The sequence below is a fragment of the Tachysurus vachellii genome, chromosome 13 (genome assembly GCF_030014155.1).
Source record: "Tachysurus vachellii isolate PV-2020 chromosome 13, HZAU_Pvac_v1, whole genome shotgun sequence".
In the NCBI taxonomy this organism is placed as follows: Eukaryota; Metazoa; Chordata; class Actinopteri; order Siluriformes; family Bagridae; genus Tachysurus; species Tachysurus vachellii.
In genome coordinates this window covers 14,586,763-14,604,734 of record NC_083472.1, presented here as the reverse complement: position 1 = coordinate 14,604,734, position 17,972 = coordinate 14,586,763, and the positions used below count along the sequence as shown (strand labels likewise).

Here is a 17,972-nt window from a genome sequence, read left to right as displayed (position 1 = left end):
GAAGAAAACTAAGTGGTGGAAGCTACAAAAGGAGGAATGTTGTGAGGAATTTAGACAGAAGTTGAGACAGGCTCTGGGTGGTCAGGTAGTGCTGCCGGATGACTGGGAAACTACAGCAGAAGTGATCAGGGAGACAGGGAGAAAGGTGCTGGGTGTGTCATCTGGAAGGAGGAAAGAAGATAAGGAGACTTGGTGGTGGAATGAGGAAGTTCAGGATAGTATACAGAGGAAGAGATTAGCCAAGAAGAAGTGGGATATGGACAGGACTGAAGAGAATAGACAGGAATACAAGGAGTTACAGCGCAGAGTGAAGAGGGAGGTGTCTAAGGCCAAGCAGAAGGCATATGATGAGTTGTACACTAGGTTAGACACTAGAGAAGGAGAGAAGGACTTGTACAGGTTAGCTAGGCAGAGGGATCGAGATGGGAAGGATGTGCAGCAAGTTAGAATTATTAAGGATAGAGATGGAAGGGTGCTCACAAGTGAGGAGAGTGTACAGAGGAGATGGAAGGAATACTTTGAGGAGCTGATGAATGAGGAAAATCAGAGGCAAAAAAGAGTAGAAGGGGTGAACTCTGTGGAACAGGAAGTAGATAAGATTAGAAAGGATGAAGTCAGGAAGGCCTTGAAGAGGATGAAAAGTGGAAAGGCAGTTGGTCCTGACGACATCCCGGTAGAGGTCTGGAAGTGTCTAGGAGAGGCAGCAGTGGAATTTTTAACTAGTTTGTTCAACAGGGTATTAGAAAGTGAGAGGATGCCTGAGGAATGGAGAAGGAGTGTGTTAGTGCCGATCTTTAAGAATAAGGGTGACGTGCAGAGTTGCAGCAACTATAGGGGGATAAAGTTGATGAGCCATACAATGAAGTTGTGGGAAAGAGTAGTGGAAGCTAGGTTAAGGAAGGTGGTGGAAATTTGTGAGCAGCAGTATGGCTTCATGCCGAGAAAGAGCACAACAGATGCAATTTTTGCTCTGAGAATGTTGATGGAGAAGTATAGGGATGGTCAGAGGGAGTTGCACTGTGTGTTTGTAGACTTAGAGAAAGCGTATGACAGGGTGCCAAGAGAAGAGCTGTGGTACTGTATGAGGAAGTCAGGAGTAGCAGAGAAGTATGTCAGAGTGGTGCAGGACATGTATGAGAGGCGCAGGACAGTGGTGAGGTGTGCTGTAGGTCAGACAGAGGAGTTCACAGTGGAGGTGGGACTGCATCAGGGATCGGCTCTGAGCCCCTTCCTGTTTGCTATAGTGATGGACCAGTTGTCAGAGGAGGTCAGACAGGAGTCTCCTTGGACGATGATGTTTGCAGATGACATTGTGATCTGTAGTGAGAGCAGGGCGCAGGTGGAGGAAAACCTGGAGAGGTGGAGGTTTGCACTGGAGAGAAGAGGAATGAAAGTCAGTCGTAGTAAGACTGAGTACATGTGTGTGAATGAAAGGGAGGGAAGTGGAATAGTAAGGTTACAGGGTGAAGAGGTGAAGAAGGTACAGGAGTTTAAGTACTTGGGGTCAACAGTCCAGAGTAATGGAGAGAGTGGGAAAGAAGTAAAGAAGCGAGTGCAGGCAGGTTGGAGTGGGTGGAGAAAGGTGTCAGGAGTTCTGTGTGATAGGAAAATATCAGCAAGAATCAAGGGGAAGGTGTACAGGACAGTGGTGAGACCGGCCGTGCTGTATGGTTTAGAGACAGTGTCACTGAAGAAGAGACAGGAGTCAGAGCTTGAGGTAGCTGAACTGAAGATGTTGAGGTTCTCTTTGGGTGTGACAAGATTGGACAGGATTAGGAACGAGTACATCAGAGGGACAGCCCATGTTGGACGTTTGGGGGACAAAGTTAGGGAGGCGAGATTAAGATGGTTTGGACATGTTCAGAGGAGGGAGAGTGAGTATATTGGTAGGAGAATGTTGGACATGGAGCTGCCAGGCAGGAGGCAAAGAGGAAGGCCAAAGAGGAGGTATATGGATGTAATTAATGAGGATTTGAAGCTAGTGGGTGCAAGTGTTGAGGATGCAGAAGATAGGGTTAGGTGGAGAGAGATGATTCGCTGTGGCGACCCCTGAAGGGAAAAGCCGAAAGAAGAAGAAGAAAGAAGAAGGTGTCTGTTCCATAACTGTGGGGCTCTGTGAGAAAAAGCTCTTCCCCGTGCTGTAGCTTTTTGTACATGAGGTACTACTAAATAGCCTGCAGCTTTTGATCGAAGTAGGCATGATGAATCATAAAAAACAAAAGATCTCTCAGGTACTGTGTAGTATTTTATCTTCAATGCGAAACTTGACTGGAAGCCAATGCAATGAGGATAAGATAGGGGTAATATGATCATATCTTCTGGTTCTAGTCAGGACTCTGCTGCGTTCTGGACTAACTGGAGCTTGTTTATGCTCCTACTGGAACAACCAGACAGTAAGGCATTACAATAACCCAACCTAGAGGCAACAAATGCATGAACTAGTGTTTCTGCATCATGTAATGACAACATATTTGTTATCTTAATAATCACACAAGGTCTTTTACTGCTGCAATAGAATGTAATAGAATGACCATCCAGTGTTAGTCTGTAATTAGAAAGCTTACTTCTGGCTGCCTGTGGTCCTAGTAAAAGCACTTTTGTCTTGTCAAGAGTTAAGCAGGAGGAAGTTAGTAAGCATCCACTGTCTAATGTCCTTCACACAATCTTCAATCTTATTAAGCTGGTGACTCACATCTGACTTAGCTGAAACATATAGCTGCGTGTCATCAGCATAACAGTGGAAGCCAATACCATGATTACGAATGATTGCACCAAGGAGCAGCATATATAGGGAGAAAAGCAACGGGCCTTGCGGAACACCGAACATTACTTTTGTTTGTTTAGTGTGGTCACCATTTAGATCTACAAACATATCGATCTGTCAAATAAGACCCGATCCAGGGAATTTGTTCTCTGCGTTTAACCCATCCAAAGTGCACACACACAGCAGTGAACACACACCCGGAGCAGTCATTTTTTATGCTGCGGCGCCTGGGGAGCAGTTGGGGGGGTTTGTGCCTTGCTCAAGGGCACCTTAGTCGTGGCCGGCCCGAGATTCAAACCCACAACCTTAGGGTTAGGAGTCAGACTCTCTAACCATTAGGTCACGACTTCCCCAATGGTCAATGGTATCAAAAGCTGCACTAAGATCAAGTAATATTAGCAAAGAGACAAAACCCTGATCAGAGGCCAGTAACAGGTCATGTACGACTTTAACCAGTGCTGTCTCTGTGCTATGATGAGGCCTAAATCCTGACTGATACATTTCATGAATATTATTCCTATGTAGGTATGAGCATAACTGCTGAGCTACAACCTTTTCTAGAATCTTGGAGATAAAGGGGATGTTTGATATTGGCCTATAGTTGGACAGCTGGGTTGGGTCAAGGTCAGGTTTTTAAATCAAAGGTTTGATAACTGCTAGCTTAAAAGATTTTGGCACATAGCCAGTGCTAAGGGAAGAATTTATCTTTAGAATGGGTTGGATAGCTACTGGGGGTACTGTATCTGTTTAAAAAAAGCATGTGGGTAAGGGATATCTGAAACTTTAAGCCATTCTTGCACAGTTTAAAATGTAAATAAAATTCCCTTTACCTTAAATGGATCACATTATTTAAACTGAGATCAAAATTAAGATTAGTCTATTATAATAAGGTTAATACAGATATGAAGGATGAGGATATCTTTATTGAACTTTTACAAGTGACAGTTACCAAATAAAATGTTTTAAAAGCAAGGTGAAAGCAACAGTTACCTCTTTTTATGAAAAAAAAAATAAATAAATAAAAATAATGCAAGTACTAATACAAAACAGCAAACCTTTACACACAAACATTTTCAACATTTTGTGCCACATAGGCAAGAGGGCAACCGCTGAAGGATCATGCTCAGAAATGGTCTCGGAACTTATTGTGAGAAAACATCATCTTATATCTTTTGCAATGCATCAGTGTTTAAATGTTTTGTAGGATGTTGTTTATTTCTTCATGCTATCTAACGAACAGCAGTTTTTATAGTTGATATTTTGGAATTAAGTAGCCATAATGTGTCTACACTATAAGGTGTCAAACTGAAATAGTCACTATGGGAACAATAATGATAATAATAATTGGGCCTTATAGCTAATGATGGTTTAATAATAATATTAGCTTTACATAGGAGTGTATTGCATAAACCTATATTTATACAAGTTATATAACTTTAAATTGAAGCCTAAAGAAATGTGTAGATGGCTTGTATGGGTGTAAAGAATAGAAAATCACCTTTTGTGGTGACCATCTTTTAATTGCCATGGCATATATGATATTCAGGAAATGTCCACATTGTTTTGCATTACTAACAGTCGGAAGAGGAGAAGCTAAGACACTTTGATTTTGTTCTTTTCCTGAGCATTGACTTGTTCTTCTCGTTGTTCCTCTCTCTCAGGTCGGTCATCACTCTGGCGTGCGATCAGAAGGCGACAGGTGAGTAAGATCCCAAAAACCAGTGCATGAGCATATCGTTTCAAAGGATCACCAACTAGCTGGTGAAAGAAGAGCACAGCTAGCATGACCAGTAGAAGAAGGAAGTTTGCAACATCCTTCGGTTTTCCAGGAACAAGTGTCAGGACCACACCGCATGCCACTTCCACAGTTCCGATGATCTTGCGGAGAAGCACTGAGGTGATGCCCAGCTTCTTCAAACCCGGCAGAGCCTTTGCATAACTCTTATATGCCCTTTTCTGAAAAGTGAACAGGAACTGAATTAAACATTACAATAAGGAAAGCACCATGAAGATGACATTGATTCTTTAGCTGGTAGTTGCCGAAACGCCACCAAAGGGATCAGAGCTGTAATGGTAATAAAATATTAGTAATAGTTTCTTGACTAATATATTGCTCAAGCTGGAAATCCAATGGGGGGGGGGGGGGGGGACGGAAGGGGGGGGGATAAAGAATATTGTGTTAATGTTAAAGCTAATGTTTACTACACAACAGCATTATAAAAGCTTGCAATACCAGCAATTGAACAATTTCTTTTCACTTAACCGGACCAATTTTTACACCATAACATGTAACTGTCTGTTATGGTGGTCCTTTCAGAAACAAATGCAGGTGCATCATAGAATTTGCTCGAAGGCGCCGCCATTGTAAACGTTACATTTACAGCACATAGCGTCTGACTGTAGCTAAATAAAGTGCACAATGCAACTTCATCAACGACAGATTAATGTATAGCTGTGGCATATAATACATGTACTGAGACTGTGCTGTAGGATGTATTTCCTGGCCTAACAAAGCACTATATCAAACAATAGCTTCGTACCGAAACCGCAGTTAGATGTGAGAGAAGAGCACAGTACAGTAATGCAGTTCTTTATCTATCACCAAAGCACCACCATGATGTAATGTAATGGTAACTTAAGAAAAAACAGGACCACATAAAGACACATTTAGAGATGCACGGTTTGTGGTCTAGGTGCATCAGCTCGTTTTATCACACTCACCATTTCACTGTAGGCATCTTTGCTTAACCGCGGTGTAAGTTTAATCGTTCCCATAAAGACGAAAAACAGGCCAAGTGCAAAAGAAAGGGCGACGATGGTTATTGTTCTCGGCGAGGCCATATTCGGTCAATACTGCCAAAAGTCCAGCTGTCTTTCATTCGTTGTGTCTGCTCTCCTTGTGTACTGAAGATGCGGGGGGGCGGGGGCGGGGGCGGGGGCTACCCAAAACATGGCGAACAGCCAGCTTTGCCTCCCTGAATCCCGACTAGAGGGCGACACCGACTAGATGGGAAATTCTGGAGGTCGACCAATGAAACTACTCACATGAAAGAGTGCATGTTATAATGCTCACTGGAGTACAGTCAGATGAGTTGAATTCCTTGAAAGAAAAGAAAAGAAAGATTTGTATAACTTGGTAAATATGATATCAATTGGATAGCAATCTGATGGAAATGAGTTAGAACATGAATTATACATTTCCCTCTGAATGTATTCAAATGGCAATTCTTTTGTTATAAACTGAAGACATTTGTTTTTGAGACAAAATGATGAATAGCAGAGGATAGATACGAATTTCAGCTTTTATTTCCTGATACCAAAAAGAAAGATTTTGAGGACTGTGAAGACAACCCAAAACAATAGTCCATAGCCTCCATAGGGCAGAGGTGAAGGTATCACAATCCACTGTTTAAAGCCTGATTGGAATTCACAAAGAAATACAGATATGAGCAACAAAAGATTTTGGAATGAATATTAACCTCTACAAAAAATGTGCAGAAAGAAAGGTTCAATACAATACAATACAATACAATAGAAAACATTCAAACTCCTCTGTAAATCTTTGTGTAGGTAAACTCACTAATCTTTATTGATCATTTAACTCATAATTGTAGCAGCAAAATGAATTCAGAAGTTTACGGAAATGCTCTGTGTTCCAGTTTACAAAAAATGAACTTTATCAAGGAGCAAGACAAAGATCTAAAACACACTGCCAATACAACCAAGGACTACATTAGGGGTAAAATTCAAGTCAATCACCAGACCTTAACTCACTTGAGCAGCATTTCACCTTCTGAAGAGGAGACTGAAGGGGACTCCACCAAGACAAACAACACCTGGACAAGCCTGAAAGAGCAAATCAAAAGAAGAATGCAGGAGCTTGGTGATGTCACTTGGTTCCTGGCTTTATGCAGTTATTACGAGCAAGTGATATTCAAAAAAAAAAAGAAAAAAGTGTTATTTGCCTCATTCTTTAAAAGACTATCAGTTCCAATACCTTTGAAATTTTATTTTGGAATACATTTTTTATATCAGGACTCAAATACAAATTTTATTTGTGCCATACACAAGCATACACATTAAATGTCCCCTGTTCTCGATATAAAAATATAAAAATAGCAAATTACACTAAGGTTGAGAATAAAAAATAAAGTAAAGGAATAACGTACAAGTGTAACACATCATGTTGTAAATATGAAGAAATGAAAGCTGAATATCTGATGTATCATCTCATATTGATCTTTTGATCTTAAACCCAAATGTCTTCAGTGTATAGCAAAAATAAAGGCCAATCAAAAGGTTTGGCCATAATGCTCAACAATTAAGAATTTATTGTAGAGAAGCATTAAAGAGGTGGAAAAAGGAAGTAAATTATTAAAAGCTACAAGCTGATTTACATATTACTAATAAGACTGAAACTGGATTTCTATTAGAGACTACTTTCATTTAACAGGGTACAATAATGATCTAAGATGCGTGAAATGACCAGGTGTAAATGGAATCTAAAAGGTTATATTTTCCTTTTTTTTCTTGAGAGTGGGTTCTTTTTTCCCCTGTGTGTTTTTTTTTGTAGGGAGTCAGGGAAGTCTTACTGTATTTTTCTTTTCTTTCCTTTCAGGTAAGAATAGTTACTTAACTATTAGACTCTGTTATGTTTATTATTTTGGCTTGGGCCAACCTGAAGAGATGCCATTGTTCAGTTGTTTGTATATATTATTTATATAAAATATACCAATACCCTTTACTAGAAATTCTCTTTTGTTACTTTTTTGGTCTTTGCCCCAATTTATAAAGATATCAAGTCACTTAATCCCGAGCTATAACTCTGCAGCTGAACCCTAGACTGGGTTGTAACAGATTTGATGGCTCGTCTGGGATATCTTTATATTCAGTGTATAGTTTGTTGGTATATTGTGTCTGTGGTATCATGGCATTTGATTTAATTACGTTTATGCTGTGTCTTTTGTTGGAAGATTTTGATAGGTGCAGGGAGGATGATCTTCTCCTCATAGCTGATTTTTTTTCCCAACGTTTCAGTTTGCGGGACATTTAGCAAATAGCGTAATTATATGAGGCAATTGTGGCTCAACAAGTCCTACCTGTCCTACCTCCTACATTGCTACTGAATGCTCCAGGCCACCCCCTGCTCCAGCCGAGTCCTCGTCAGTAAGTCTGTTTGCCTTTGATGTTTGATGTAACATGTTGGATTAGTGCTCGTATTTCGGGAAGATGGAGTCGTTTGACTTTTTTGAGAGAAAAGCCCGTACGTTGAATTGGCCAAAAAGGTTAAGGACATTTTTGCTGCAATGTAAACTATCAAACACAGACGTTTCCTGACCTCTTCAGGTAAAGCGATCACGCACATTTGCCTGATTTCTGAACTCCTGGATGCAATCCTACTACCCCTATGCCCACGCCTCCAAGGCGCATACTGATAAAAATTGCTCCCATTTCACAGGGTAATGCCCAAGCAGCAAAAACAGCTGCACAGAAACTTTCTGTGAATGACTAAACTTTGTGTATGTTGAAAATATGTACTCCCACAGCTGATCTTAAAAATCTTCAGTCACAATCTACAGCGGAGGAAAGAGCCAAATGGAGAAAAGCAGGAGGTGTGGTAAGAGATGGGGTTTGGTACAGCCCCAATGACAAACCATGCTTGCCTAAAAAATAGTTTCCATACTATGCCAAGTTGGCGAATGGGCAAGACCATACATCAAAAGGGGGATGTACAACAGTGATACTGGTACTGGTAAGGGCTTTGCTAACTATTTCCAGAAATTTTGTGAGAAATGTATAGTGCGTGCAACAAACAATACTGGCCAAGGCTTTAAAGTCTCCCAGGGTGCCCATCCTCCATCACAGCAACCCTTTGAACATCTAAAGATGAATTTTATTGAATTGACACCCAGTGAAGGGAAAAAATACTGTCTGGTGATAGTGGATATGTTCTCTATAAGTGGGTGGAAGCTTTCCCCACTTCAAAATAGGATGTAAGTGCAGTAGTTAAAGCACTCCTTTGTTGGGGAATCCCAGACAAAATCAGAAGTGACAATGGGACTCCCTTGGTAAACCAAGTACTTCAACGGGTGGGAGAGTACTTAGGTATAGATCTCAGACAACACTGAGCATACCACGCTGCTAGCAGAGGGGCAGTAGTTATGAGAAAGCAGGTCCCAGAGCCAGGAGAAAATCCAGTAACCGAAAGCTGCTACGAGGAACAAGAAGGAGCATCAGGGAACACGGTGACGTGCTAATAACCTCTCCCTGTATATCCATGGTAATTCCAGTGAGTGTGGTATTAATGTTATTATGTTTGTTTGGCCCTTGCATATACAAATGCGTTCATCAAATCATAATGTCCAATCTAACAACCAAACAACTTGTGAAACTGGATTCTTCCATTCAATGATGACTATTTCTCTGAATTTGCCCAGAGTGATCCAAAAACAGACAAAGGTGAATACGGACAGTAGAGTCTGACTTGTAAAGAAGTTACAATGAGATAAATGCTTAATGCTTTGCCTTTAACAACTCAATGAATAAATAATTCAGCTAAATACAAATGTGTCAAGAATGGAAATGAACAGGTTATTACAGTTTTGGGCTGCATGTATGAAAAAAATCTAAATAGTGTTAATTTGGCAAATTAAGGTGAATAAAACTTTGATGCTTGTTTCTGATAACACGTCTGTAAAACTTGACAGATTATAGTAATAATACTATCATCTACAGAATTACTGGCATCCTTCTGGGAAATAAGCAATATATATATTTGGTATATACATACATTAAATGAATACCATATGGCCTAATTCTGCTACTGATGTTTGCATTTTATTTGATTATAATTCTTGTCCATGCAACGCTTCACCTAATAAATTTATCAAAATAAATGTCATTTTAAAAACAATAGGTCCTTAAAATAAGAGGGATTTGCTAAATGTGGTGGGATAAAGCAATGTAACTGAGGGTGGGTTTAAAACAGTATTATAAAGCAATCCCAGAGCAGGATCACTGAACCTGTGCTGAATTGTTTTGAAAACATATATATATATATATATATATATATATATATATATATATATATATATATATATATATATATATATATATATATATACATATAAAGCTCATAAACTAGTATACTATCGCAATACTCAATGCGTTTTCTCAGGTTGCACCATTAATACAATACATACAGGGGGCGCACTATCCTTTTATTTTATGTGAATGAAAGCATACCAGAAAGTTTCAAGTTTCATCTTAGCCAAAAATGCTTATAATAATATTAGTAGTTAGTTTGTCAAAAATGAAATTGTTAAATTAAATTGCTGAATTAAAAACGAGGTTGAAGAATTTAGTGTTTTTGTGGTCTCTACTAATGTACATATGACAAATAATATGCATAAAGTGCTGAAATGAAATGAGCTTGTAGTTTTAGCAGGTTAGAAATCATTTATTTCTAAGGACATTGCAAAGCATAATGTAAAGGAGTAGTAACATAATTTATTTCAGCAAATTATGAAAACATATCATACATTTAAGAAGTTGATACCAGAAGAAAACATACATTTAAATTATAAGTAATAAAATTAAATTACAATACATTAGAGATATAAATATAAAGAAATGTTTAAAATGGCTCAGTGGGCTCTACATAAGAAATAAGAGCAACACATTATATTACTGGATATTGAAAAAAATCCAATAAAATATATATTTTTTTAATATTTATTGAAGAGACACCAGTCTGTTAAAAACAGATTATTCAGGGTTTTATAGATACTAAAAAAAAGATCAGCCAGATGATTATACTACTGTGGAAATCCATATCATAAAAATGAAGTGAAATGTTCTTCACAGATCTTTGTGTCTTCTGCCTTTGCATTTCAGTCTCACTGTTCTGGCATCAAACTCTGATCCTGTTGGGCTTTTAGAGCTAAAATAGCTTTTCTGTAAAGATCTATCAGGAGACAGGCAAATTAAATGATTTATTTTGGTGAGATTCTAGATCTACTCACCCCAGAAAATATTTTACTTTTGTGACAGGCTAGGAAAAAACTTTTTTTTTATCAAGTTGTTGGATATCTATGTCACAGCAAAACTAATATAAGGCAAAAAGAACATTTAAATAAGAAAAGCACTTATAAACTCTGTACAAGGGGAATCAACCAGCTTTATCCAAAGAACCATCAAGTAGGTTATTATTTGGATATCCTTGTAGTCTTTACAAAAGTGATAAATGAATGCCTTCTCACAGAAAACTTGTCAGCAAAAATTAAACAAACAGCAATTACTAAAAAATAACACACAAACACAATCAGTTATATAAAGTGAATTGGAATTAGACACAGAACCCATCACTTTTATGTGGCTCTTGGCAAATTGTTTCACAATTTCCATATTTGCCTCAGCTAATTTACATTTCCTAGTTAAATAACATAGAGCTGCAATCAACTATTTCCACTATAGTGACATGATTAGTCTAAGATCACACACATCAGGTCAGCCAAAGCTTTTAGCTGTAAATGGAGTTCTCCAAGTATCATTCTCAGGTAATGTATTTTTTTGGGATTAGAGTACCCAGTTAAGGTGCATAACACCACCTAGTGTATTGAAGTACATTGTGACCACAGTTGTGATTGAGTGGAATTCTGATTTTATCCAAAATAGCGAAAATACAGTGAGACTTACCAAACGTGGCAGAGAGATCAGCAGGCTGTCTATAATTTACAGGAATTTCTTCTGAGCTTATCCTGTTCTTTCTCTTTCCTTTGACAGGCTTTTTCTTTTTCTTGTTTTGTCCATTAACTGCTATAGCAGAATAAAATAAGCCTTTTACCATTAGCCAAATATCTACTTAAAATTATTGTAAAGTATTATTTAACAGAATACCTTTAGGGGATGTGGCTTCCACATACTCTGGATAATCCAAAGTCTGCACTTTTGCTTTGGGTTTCAGCCTCCCATATTTTTGTGGCAAAAGGCCACTATTGGACTTATCCTTTTCACTGTTAACATCCTGTTCTGATTCATTTCCTTCTTTTTCCTCTTCCTTCTGTTCCATATCCACTTCTTTTCTGCTCCCTTTTTTCATGCTCATTGCTTTAATCTTAACTTTAAGCTTCTTTTTCATCATCTTCTTTTGAAAGGAATTCTCCTGTAACCAGATTGTATAGTTTAGTTTAAATTAATACTGTGTGTCTGTGTGTGCTGTAGCATACCTTAAGAATAGTTGGTTGTAGATGGCTATTTTCTTGTTCCTCCAGGGGGCACTGTGCTTGGTTATTGGCTGGTTTACGTGCTTTAAGTCTGCAGATCCCAACACTCAAATTACAAGCTGCAACAAATGCCACCTTTGCAAGTGAAATTATCTTTAATATTATATAGAGTATAGATTTCCTATTTTAAGATTGCATTAAATTAAAAATAATATAATATTATTAAATATATTTTTGTACCTATTTATTTGACTAATTTAAACCATATCTTTAATATATTTAATGTTTTGTTGTTGTTTTTTATATATATATAATTAGATAACTTTGTGCCATTTTTGTAGAAATAAATGGCAATATCTGCAAATAGAACAAGGCTATTTCAAACAGATTTAAAAACAAAAGGCACCGTTCAACTTTGTTTTTCTTCTGACTTTGTCCTGCCTTTGCTTCCCTTTCTCTCTCCTCTGGTCCTGGTTGCCTTCCACAATCTCTGACTACACGGGCACAGAGATCCAAATAGTCGAGGCCCATGGCCCGTAGCAACCATCTGAGGCCACGCAATGTCCTCCTGTCTGACCATCGTCTCAGGTCGATTAAGGCAGAGCATGGCTCCTTTTGTGGAAGAAAATCTTTATTATTCATAAATTTGCTCAGGCAATGCAAATAACAGCAAACCTTGAAATAGGTACATCACATCACAAAAGTGTGTAAAATATCATTACAGGTATGTATCATTACTTATCTTATGCTGTCACAACCCACAATGTTACTCACAACATGGCACAGAGACTGGCTCTGATTGACCAGTTTCTCCAGAGATAGGACCTCAATCAGTTCAACTCCCAGTAAGGCATTCATTTTGTCTTGTTTATTGGCTAATCTGTAAAGAGGAACAGCCTGATGAAATCATTTACTTTGCATGTAGAAGTAACCAGTAATACCATTAATTCTAAGAATAATTTAAACATGATGGCTTACACTAACAGGGGCTTTCCAGCCAATTTAGGATGTCTCAGCATGTCTGTTAGTAGTTCTTTGACCTCTTTTATTCTGTGTCTATCACTGGAGTCTACAACAAAAATAACTCCATGGGCCTTGCCATAGTATTCTTTCCAGCATAAGCGAAATTCAGGACTTCCACCCGTGTCCAGCAAATTCACTAGGAAATTTTCCAGCCTTATCTCATAGTGAACACATCCATGAGTAGGACTCACTTCTCCAAGAGGAGCTAAACAAAAGTAGACATAGAAAATATTGTAAACCATTATTAATTATATACAATCATGAGAAAAAGAAATCCTCCTTTAGGTCTAGGTCTAAATAACAATTGCATGGTTTTCACCGACTTTTATAAACTATAAATAACCTCAGGTGACGAAAACACAACAGATATTAAATATGTAATCAATTGTCCATTAAAAAAAAAGTAAACCAACATTCAGAAACTGCTGAGAGAGAGAAGGCAGGTTGAACCAATCATAGTTTATTTTTCCATGTATCTTTACTTTTGATTTTCAGTGACCCAAAAGTGTAACATACACCCTATAATTCAGTATGTAGAACCTTTAAAAAAAATTCAGCAACAATAATGAAGTAAACGTTTTCTCTAGGTCTTTCAAATTGTTTTGGATCAATTTTGGTCCAATCTTCTTTAGAGTATTCAGTTTATTGTTATAATTGGCCATTTATCACCATGTTTGACAGTTGGTATGACATGTTTCATGTGATACAATGTGTTTTGTTTAATGCATACTGACCAACAAACTTTTTCCAGTACTTCTGTGGTTTGTTCACCTTTTGCAAAAGTTTTGCTCTATATTAATTTTGGAGAAGGTGGATTTACCTCTAGCAACCCTTCCCTCGAAGCCATACATAAACCTAAAAAAAATAATGTTCTTACAGAGGCCATTAGGTCACATGATGTATCCCTTGGCGTTATTCCTTTATATTTTATGTAGCATTAAACAGTCTGACCTTGGACTGAATTTGCTGATACGCCCACTCCTGAGAAGACTGGCTACTGCCTTGAAGGTAAAAAATCATTTCACTGTAGAATTGTGACTTTTAAATTGCTTGGAGATTATCTTATTACCCTTAATTTCACAGCCCTCCAGAACACCATACTGTATAAAAGCTGCTAGTTACTTTCTTAATTATTATGGAAGTATGAAGGGTTTCATTATTTTTCCCCACTTGGTTTCTGAATGTTGTTTCATGTTTTGGGAAAAAAAACCCATACATGATTCTTATTTATTGTATACACTGAACATTGTATATATTTTGTGATTTTTGCTGTTAACCGATGTTTTTTCTTTCTTTATAGATGTTTGTGAGGACACCACAATTGTTATTTACACCCTCCTGAATAAAAACATAGAATTGAAGATAGTTTCATAACATTTTTTCATAACTCTAAGCTAATGTAACTGATTTTATATGACATTTTTACCTCTTAACATTCCTCTGACACACAATGTCTTTCCAACCTTGTCAAGACCAACCACCAGCACAGTAACATTCCTAAAGAAACAGAAGAGGTCTATCTATGTGATTCCTGTTTTTCTCAGTTTGATATTAAACAATATACATTTACAAATTTTTGCATTATAACTAAAGACATGAAGATTTCTGGGATTTTAATTAAATTTAAAATTCCTGATAAGTAACCCAGAGTTTTTACAGTCAAGCCACCGTTCTTAGTCTTTTGCTAATGAGCCCAACACCAGTGCAAATAATACAGAGAATACTGTGATTATATCGGGTAGCATATACCTCATGGGTTGCTGCAGTTTGAAAACCCAGTTGCAGCAGTTGCTCATCAAATGGAACATACTGAGATGTGGAGGAGAACACCATCTTCTTCTTGATTCAAACCTGCATACAGATTGTAGAATAGGTTAAACTGACAGTGAAGCCATGTAAATAGATTTAAATAGATAAATAGATTTAAACCTGAATTTCTAAATAGAGAATTATGACTATACATTTCTGTATTAGTGTGAAGGACTATCTTAATATGCAAATGCTGCAATAACATTAACTGCAATAAACATTGTTTAAGTTATGAGCACAGTTTTTTTTTAAAATGACAATATACTTACAGTAATATGTCCTTATTTATTTGCATGCTTATGTTTTCTTCATCTGTGGCATTGTGTTGAGTGCGGTAAAATCCAAATCAGGCTCAAATTATGCTTCTAATCCTGTCTCCTCATCTGGGAGGAGCCAAATAGGCTTACAGTTCTTACTAATCACATTATCTTCAGGGACATCTGCTCTCCTTATTGGCAGGTAATGGTTTGTTTATCCTGTCCAAATAAATATGTGCTTGTAACTGTACAGTGTTTTAGGTGTGATTCTTTTCAGTGACAAGGTTTCATTCTTAAACAAAAACAAATTAATCCAGGGAATAAAAAAAAAAAAGAAACGAGAAACACAAAAACATGTAAAAACCATAAAGCACAATTACAGGGATACTGGTGGCACGTAATGACAAAAGTGGTGGAGCCTCCACACTTGACACCAGTCTCTTGCACCTATGACAAACCTTGACATCTTCATACGCCACACTCCTAACTGGAGACACTGATATGGCGTCCATGAAGGCCGAAGACACTGGGATAACACCCTCAAAGGCTGGAGACTCTGAGATAATGTCTATGACAGCTGAATTCTTTGCTAAGGCCATCATGCCTGAAGGGCTCTGGTGCAGCAGCCATTTTGTGGGGAGGCTCAGGAGTGGCAGCCATGTTGTGAACAGGCACTGACCCAGCACACATGACATGAGCAGGCTTGGGCATGGCCGGCATGACATGAGCAGGCTTCAACATGGCTTTTGATTCCTCCTCTGTGACCCCCACAGTAAAAGCAGATCCATTCAAAATTAAAGCAAAGTCTATATTGTTCTAGAGTCCAGTGTGGGGTACATAATGGCATTAACAGTGAAATTTCCCTTGATAAACCAAGCCAGAAAATGTCCTTTATGGCTGTTACCTGTGTTTGTTTTTCTTGTCCTGATTTGTCATCTGTTCCCTCCAGGTATTTCACATTCCACACCATCTAACCAATAAGTGGTCTTGTGTCTGTGTGCCAGTAGTGTGGTCTACTAGTTTCCTGTACCTTTTCTTTAACCTGTACTTTTTCTACAAAACATGCTAAGTAAGCTTGTCTCAGCATGAAAGCAATATGAGGGCTGGAGTCTGGTTTCTTCTTCATGATCTCTTGCTTGTTCTTAAAGCAAACTAAGAAAAGACCTTGTTGATCATTTCCATAATGGCAACGGATTTTAAACCAAAAAATGACTCTTGGCCTTCTTTCATCACTAATGTGAAGTTTTATTGCCAGTAACTTGTTTCATTCGGCTGCAGAGCTTGAAGTAAGGGTCATCGTGGATTCACAGTCTGGGAACTTGGAAAAAGTGGGTGTAAGGCAGGAATCCACATTAGCCATTATTTATTGTATTTTTTAATTTATTTTGAATATGTTGCACAACAAATATGTAAAACCCCTTTAACTTTAACTTTAACTTTAGACAAATTACCGAAACCTAACATATATAGTACAAAAATAAACTAAATACTTAATTACTAGAAAAGTCCTAGTTATGTTTACATTATAAAATAAAAGCAATAAAACACCAGGGTAGAGAGTATGAAAAGACTGGAGTGAACTTTTTAGGCTCCTTGGCTACATGCTGTCCTACCTTCATGGTAAAATTAATACACTTTTCCATACATCCATTAACTAAATGCTGGGAATGAGAGAATATATACAAGTGCCGTGGTGAAAGGAAAGGTTAGAAAAAGATTTCCATCTACCAGGTTTTCCCAGATCACAATCAATATCAGTAGAATTTAAAAATGGTAAGTAATTCATAAACATAAACTGAAGTATTTATGCATGCTAATTTCCTTTTAAAAGAAATTGATAATTGAAATAAATTAAGGATGACATACATAGAATATTGAGGACATTCATAGAATCCAAAATAAATAAATTTATATTAAATTAAACTATAACAAACTTTAAAATGTTCTATATACATTTGTTATTAATGTGACAATTCTGAATGACTGAAAGGATAAAAAAGAAAAATAAATTAAAGAGCTGGAAGGCACTGCAGAAAGGACAGAAGGGAATTATTCAGATAAATATTTGCTTATGTCACTGAGGTGAACAGAGGAGGAAAAAATATTTTCTCTAGAGCTTACATCCACCAAAACACATCTAGCTATTATGCCAGCCTGTTCTTGGCTCTTGAATTATCATATTCAGAAAGAAATATGATAATATTACACTCGTACAATCAGTACAAGTACTAATATCATGGTCTCCTTTATTTGTTAGTGGTAAAAACTAAAATCTGCTGTTAATTGTTGAAATGTTTTGAACATTTATATATCAGGGAGGTGGTTGCACAGTGACCAACTGGAAGTGAAACTAGCATTTGCAGAACCTTGAACTAACATGAGTATGAGTAAAGCAGACACAATTTTTCAACCCTCTCAGAAGACCAAGAGTCAGTTCCTATGCTGCTGTGTCATTACAGGAACAGAAACTGGCAGAAAGTATGGCTGCTCCACCCCATGCAAAAGTACTCTTTCTGCAGAGAATAACTGAGAGCAGACCTGAACCTAAACGGCCTCTAATACAAAACAAAGACCATGTTCATTAACCCAAAACAGATACAGATAGTGGTTACATCTGTCTGTCCAATGTCCAATGTGGTTCACAGACAGGGCAGAGACAAAGAGCCCAGAATGCACTGGCAATGTTTCAATGTTTCATTGGCAATATACATACATACATTTTTATATATATATATTATATATATATATTATATATAATATATAATATATATATATATATATATATATATATATATATATATATATATATATATATATATTAATTTCCATTATTATTGTGTTTACAAAAGACAGTGCCAAGAGCAAGGAGATAGATAATAAATAATAGTGGGCCTA

At 37.4% G+C, this 17,972-nt stretch overlaps 2 protein-coding genes across 6 annotated transcripts; both read right to left on the bottom strand.

Moving 5' to 3' along the window:
• Positions 1-3,667: 3,667 nt before the first annotated feature.
• Positions 3,668-5,708, bottom strand: tmem35 (transmembrane protein 35). Its single transcript, XM_060885072.1, has 2 exons — positions 5,486-5,708; positions 3,668-4,720 (listed from the first exon to the last, which is right to left on the bottom strand). The coding sequence occupies exons 1-2, from the start codon at positions 5,603-5,605 to the stop codon at positions 4,358-4,360; spliced, it is 483 nt and encodes a 160-aa protein (XP_060741055.1). The 5' UTR covers positions 5,606-5,708; the 3' UTR covers positions 3,668-4,357.
• arl13a (ADP-ribosylation factor-like 13A) lies at positions 5,700-15,215 on the bottom strand. 5 transcript variants are annotated; one of them, XM_060885069.1, is made up of 11 exons: positions 15,090-15,215; positions 14,761-14,862; positions 14,438-14,508; positions 12,967-13,216; positions 12,763-12,868; positions 12,395-12,600; positions 11,992-12,079; positions 11,663-11,927; positions 11,462-11,581; positions 6,539-6,610; positions 5,700-5,864 (listed from the first exon to the last, which is right to left on the bottom strand). In XM_060885069.1, exons 1-11 carry the CDS (start codon positions 15,113-15,115, stop codon positions 5,848-5,850), a joined length of 1,323 nt encoding a protein of 440 aa, XP_060741052.1. In that variant the 5' UTR covers positions 15,116-15,215; the 3' UTR covers positions 5,700-5,847. The 5 variants fall into 5 exon arrangements, with proteins under 5 accessions (XP_060741052.1, XP_060741050.1, XP_060741051.1 ...); XM_060885067.1 differs by lacking the exon at positions 5,700-5,864 and having other exon boundaries at positions 6,501-6,610; XM_060885068.1 differs by lacking the exon at positions 5,700-5,864 and having other exon boundaries at positions 6,501-6,610; positions 11,462-11,578.
• Between the last annotated feature and the right edge of the window lie 2,757 nt (positions 15,216-17,972).

Coding starts and splice junctions, on each gene's coding strand:
- arl13a (XM_060885067.1), bottom strand. CDS start 15,115: ATGCAAATAAATAAGGACATATTACT. Junction 12,869..12,966: donor GCTGGAAAGCCCCTGTTAGT/GTAAGCCATCAT, acceptor TCCTCTTTACAG/ATTAGCCAATAAACAAGACA. Junction 11,928..11,991: donor TACAACCAACTATTCTTAAG/GTATGCTACAGC, acceptor ATCTGGTTACAG/GAGAATTCCTTTCAAAAGAA.
- tmem35 (XM_060885072.1), bottom strand. CDS start 5,605: ATGGCCTCGCCGAGAACAATAACCATCGTCGCCCTTTCTTTTGCACTT. Junction 4,721..5,485: donor AAGATGCCTACAGTGAAATG/GTGAGTGTGATA, acceptor TTCACTTTTCAG/AAAAGGGCATATAAGAGTTA.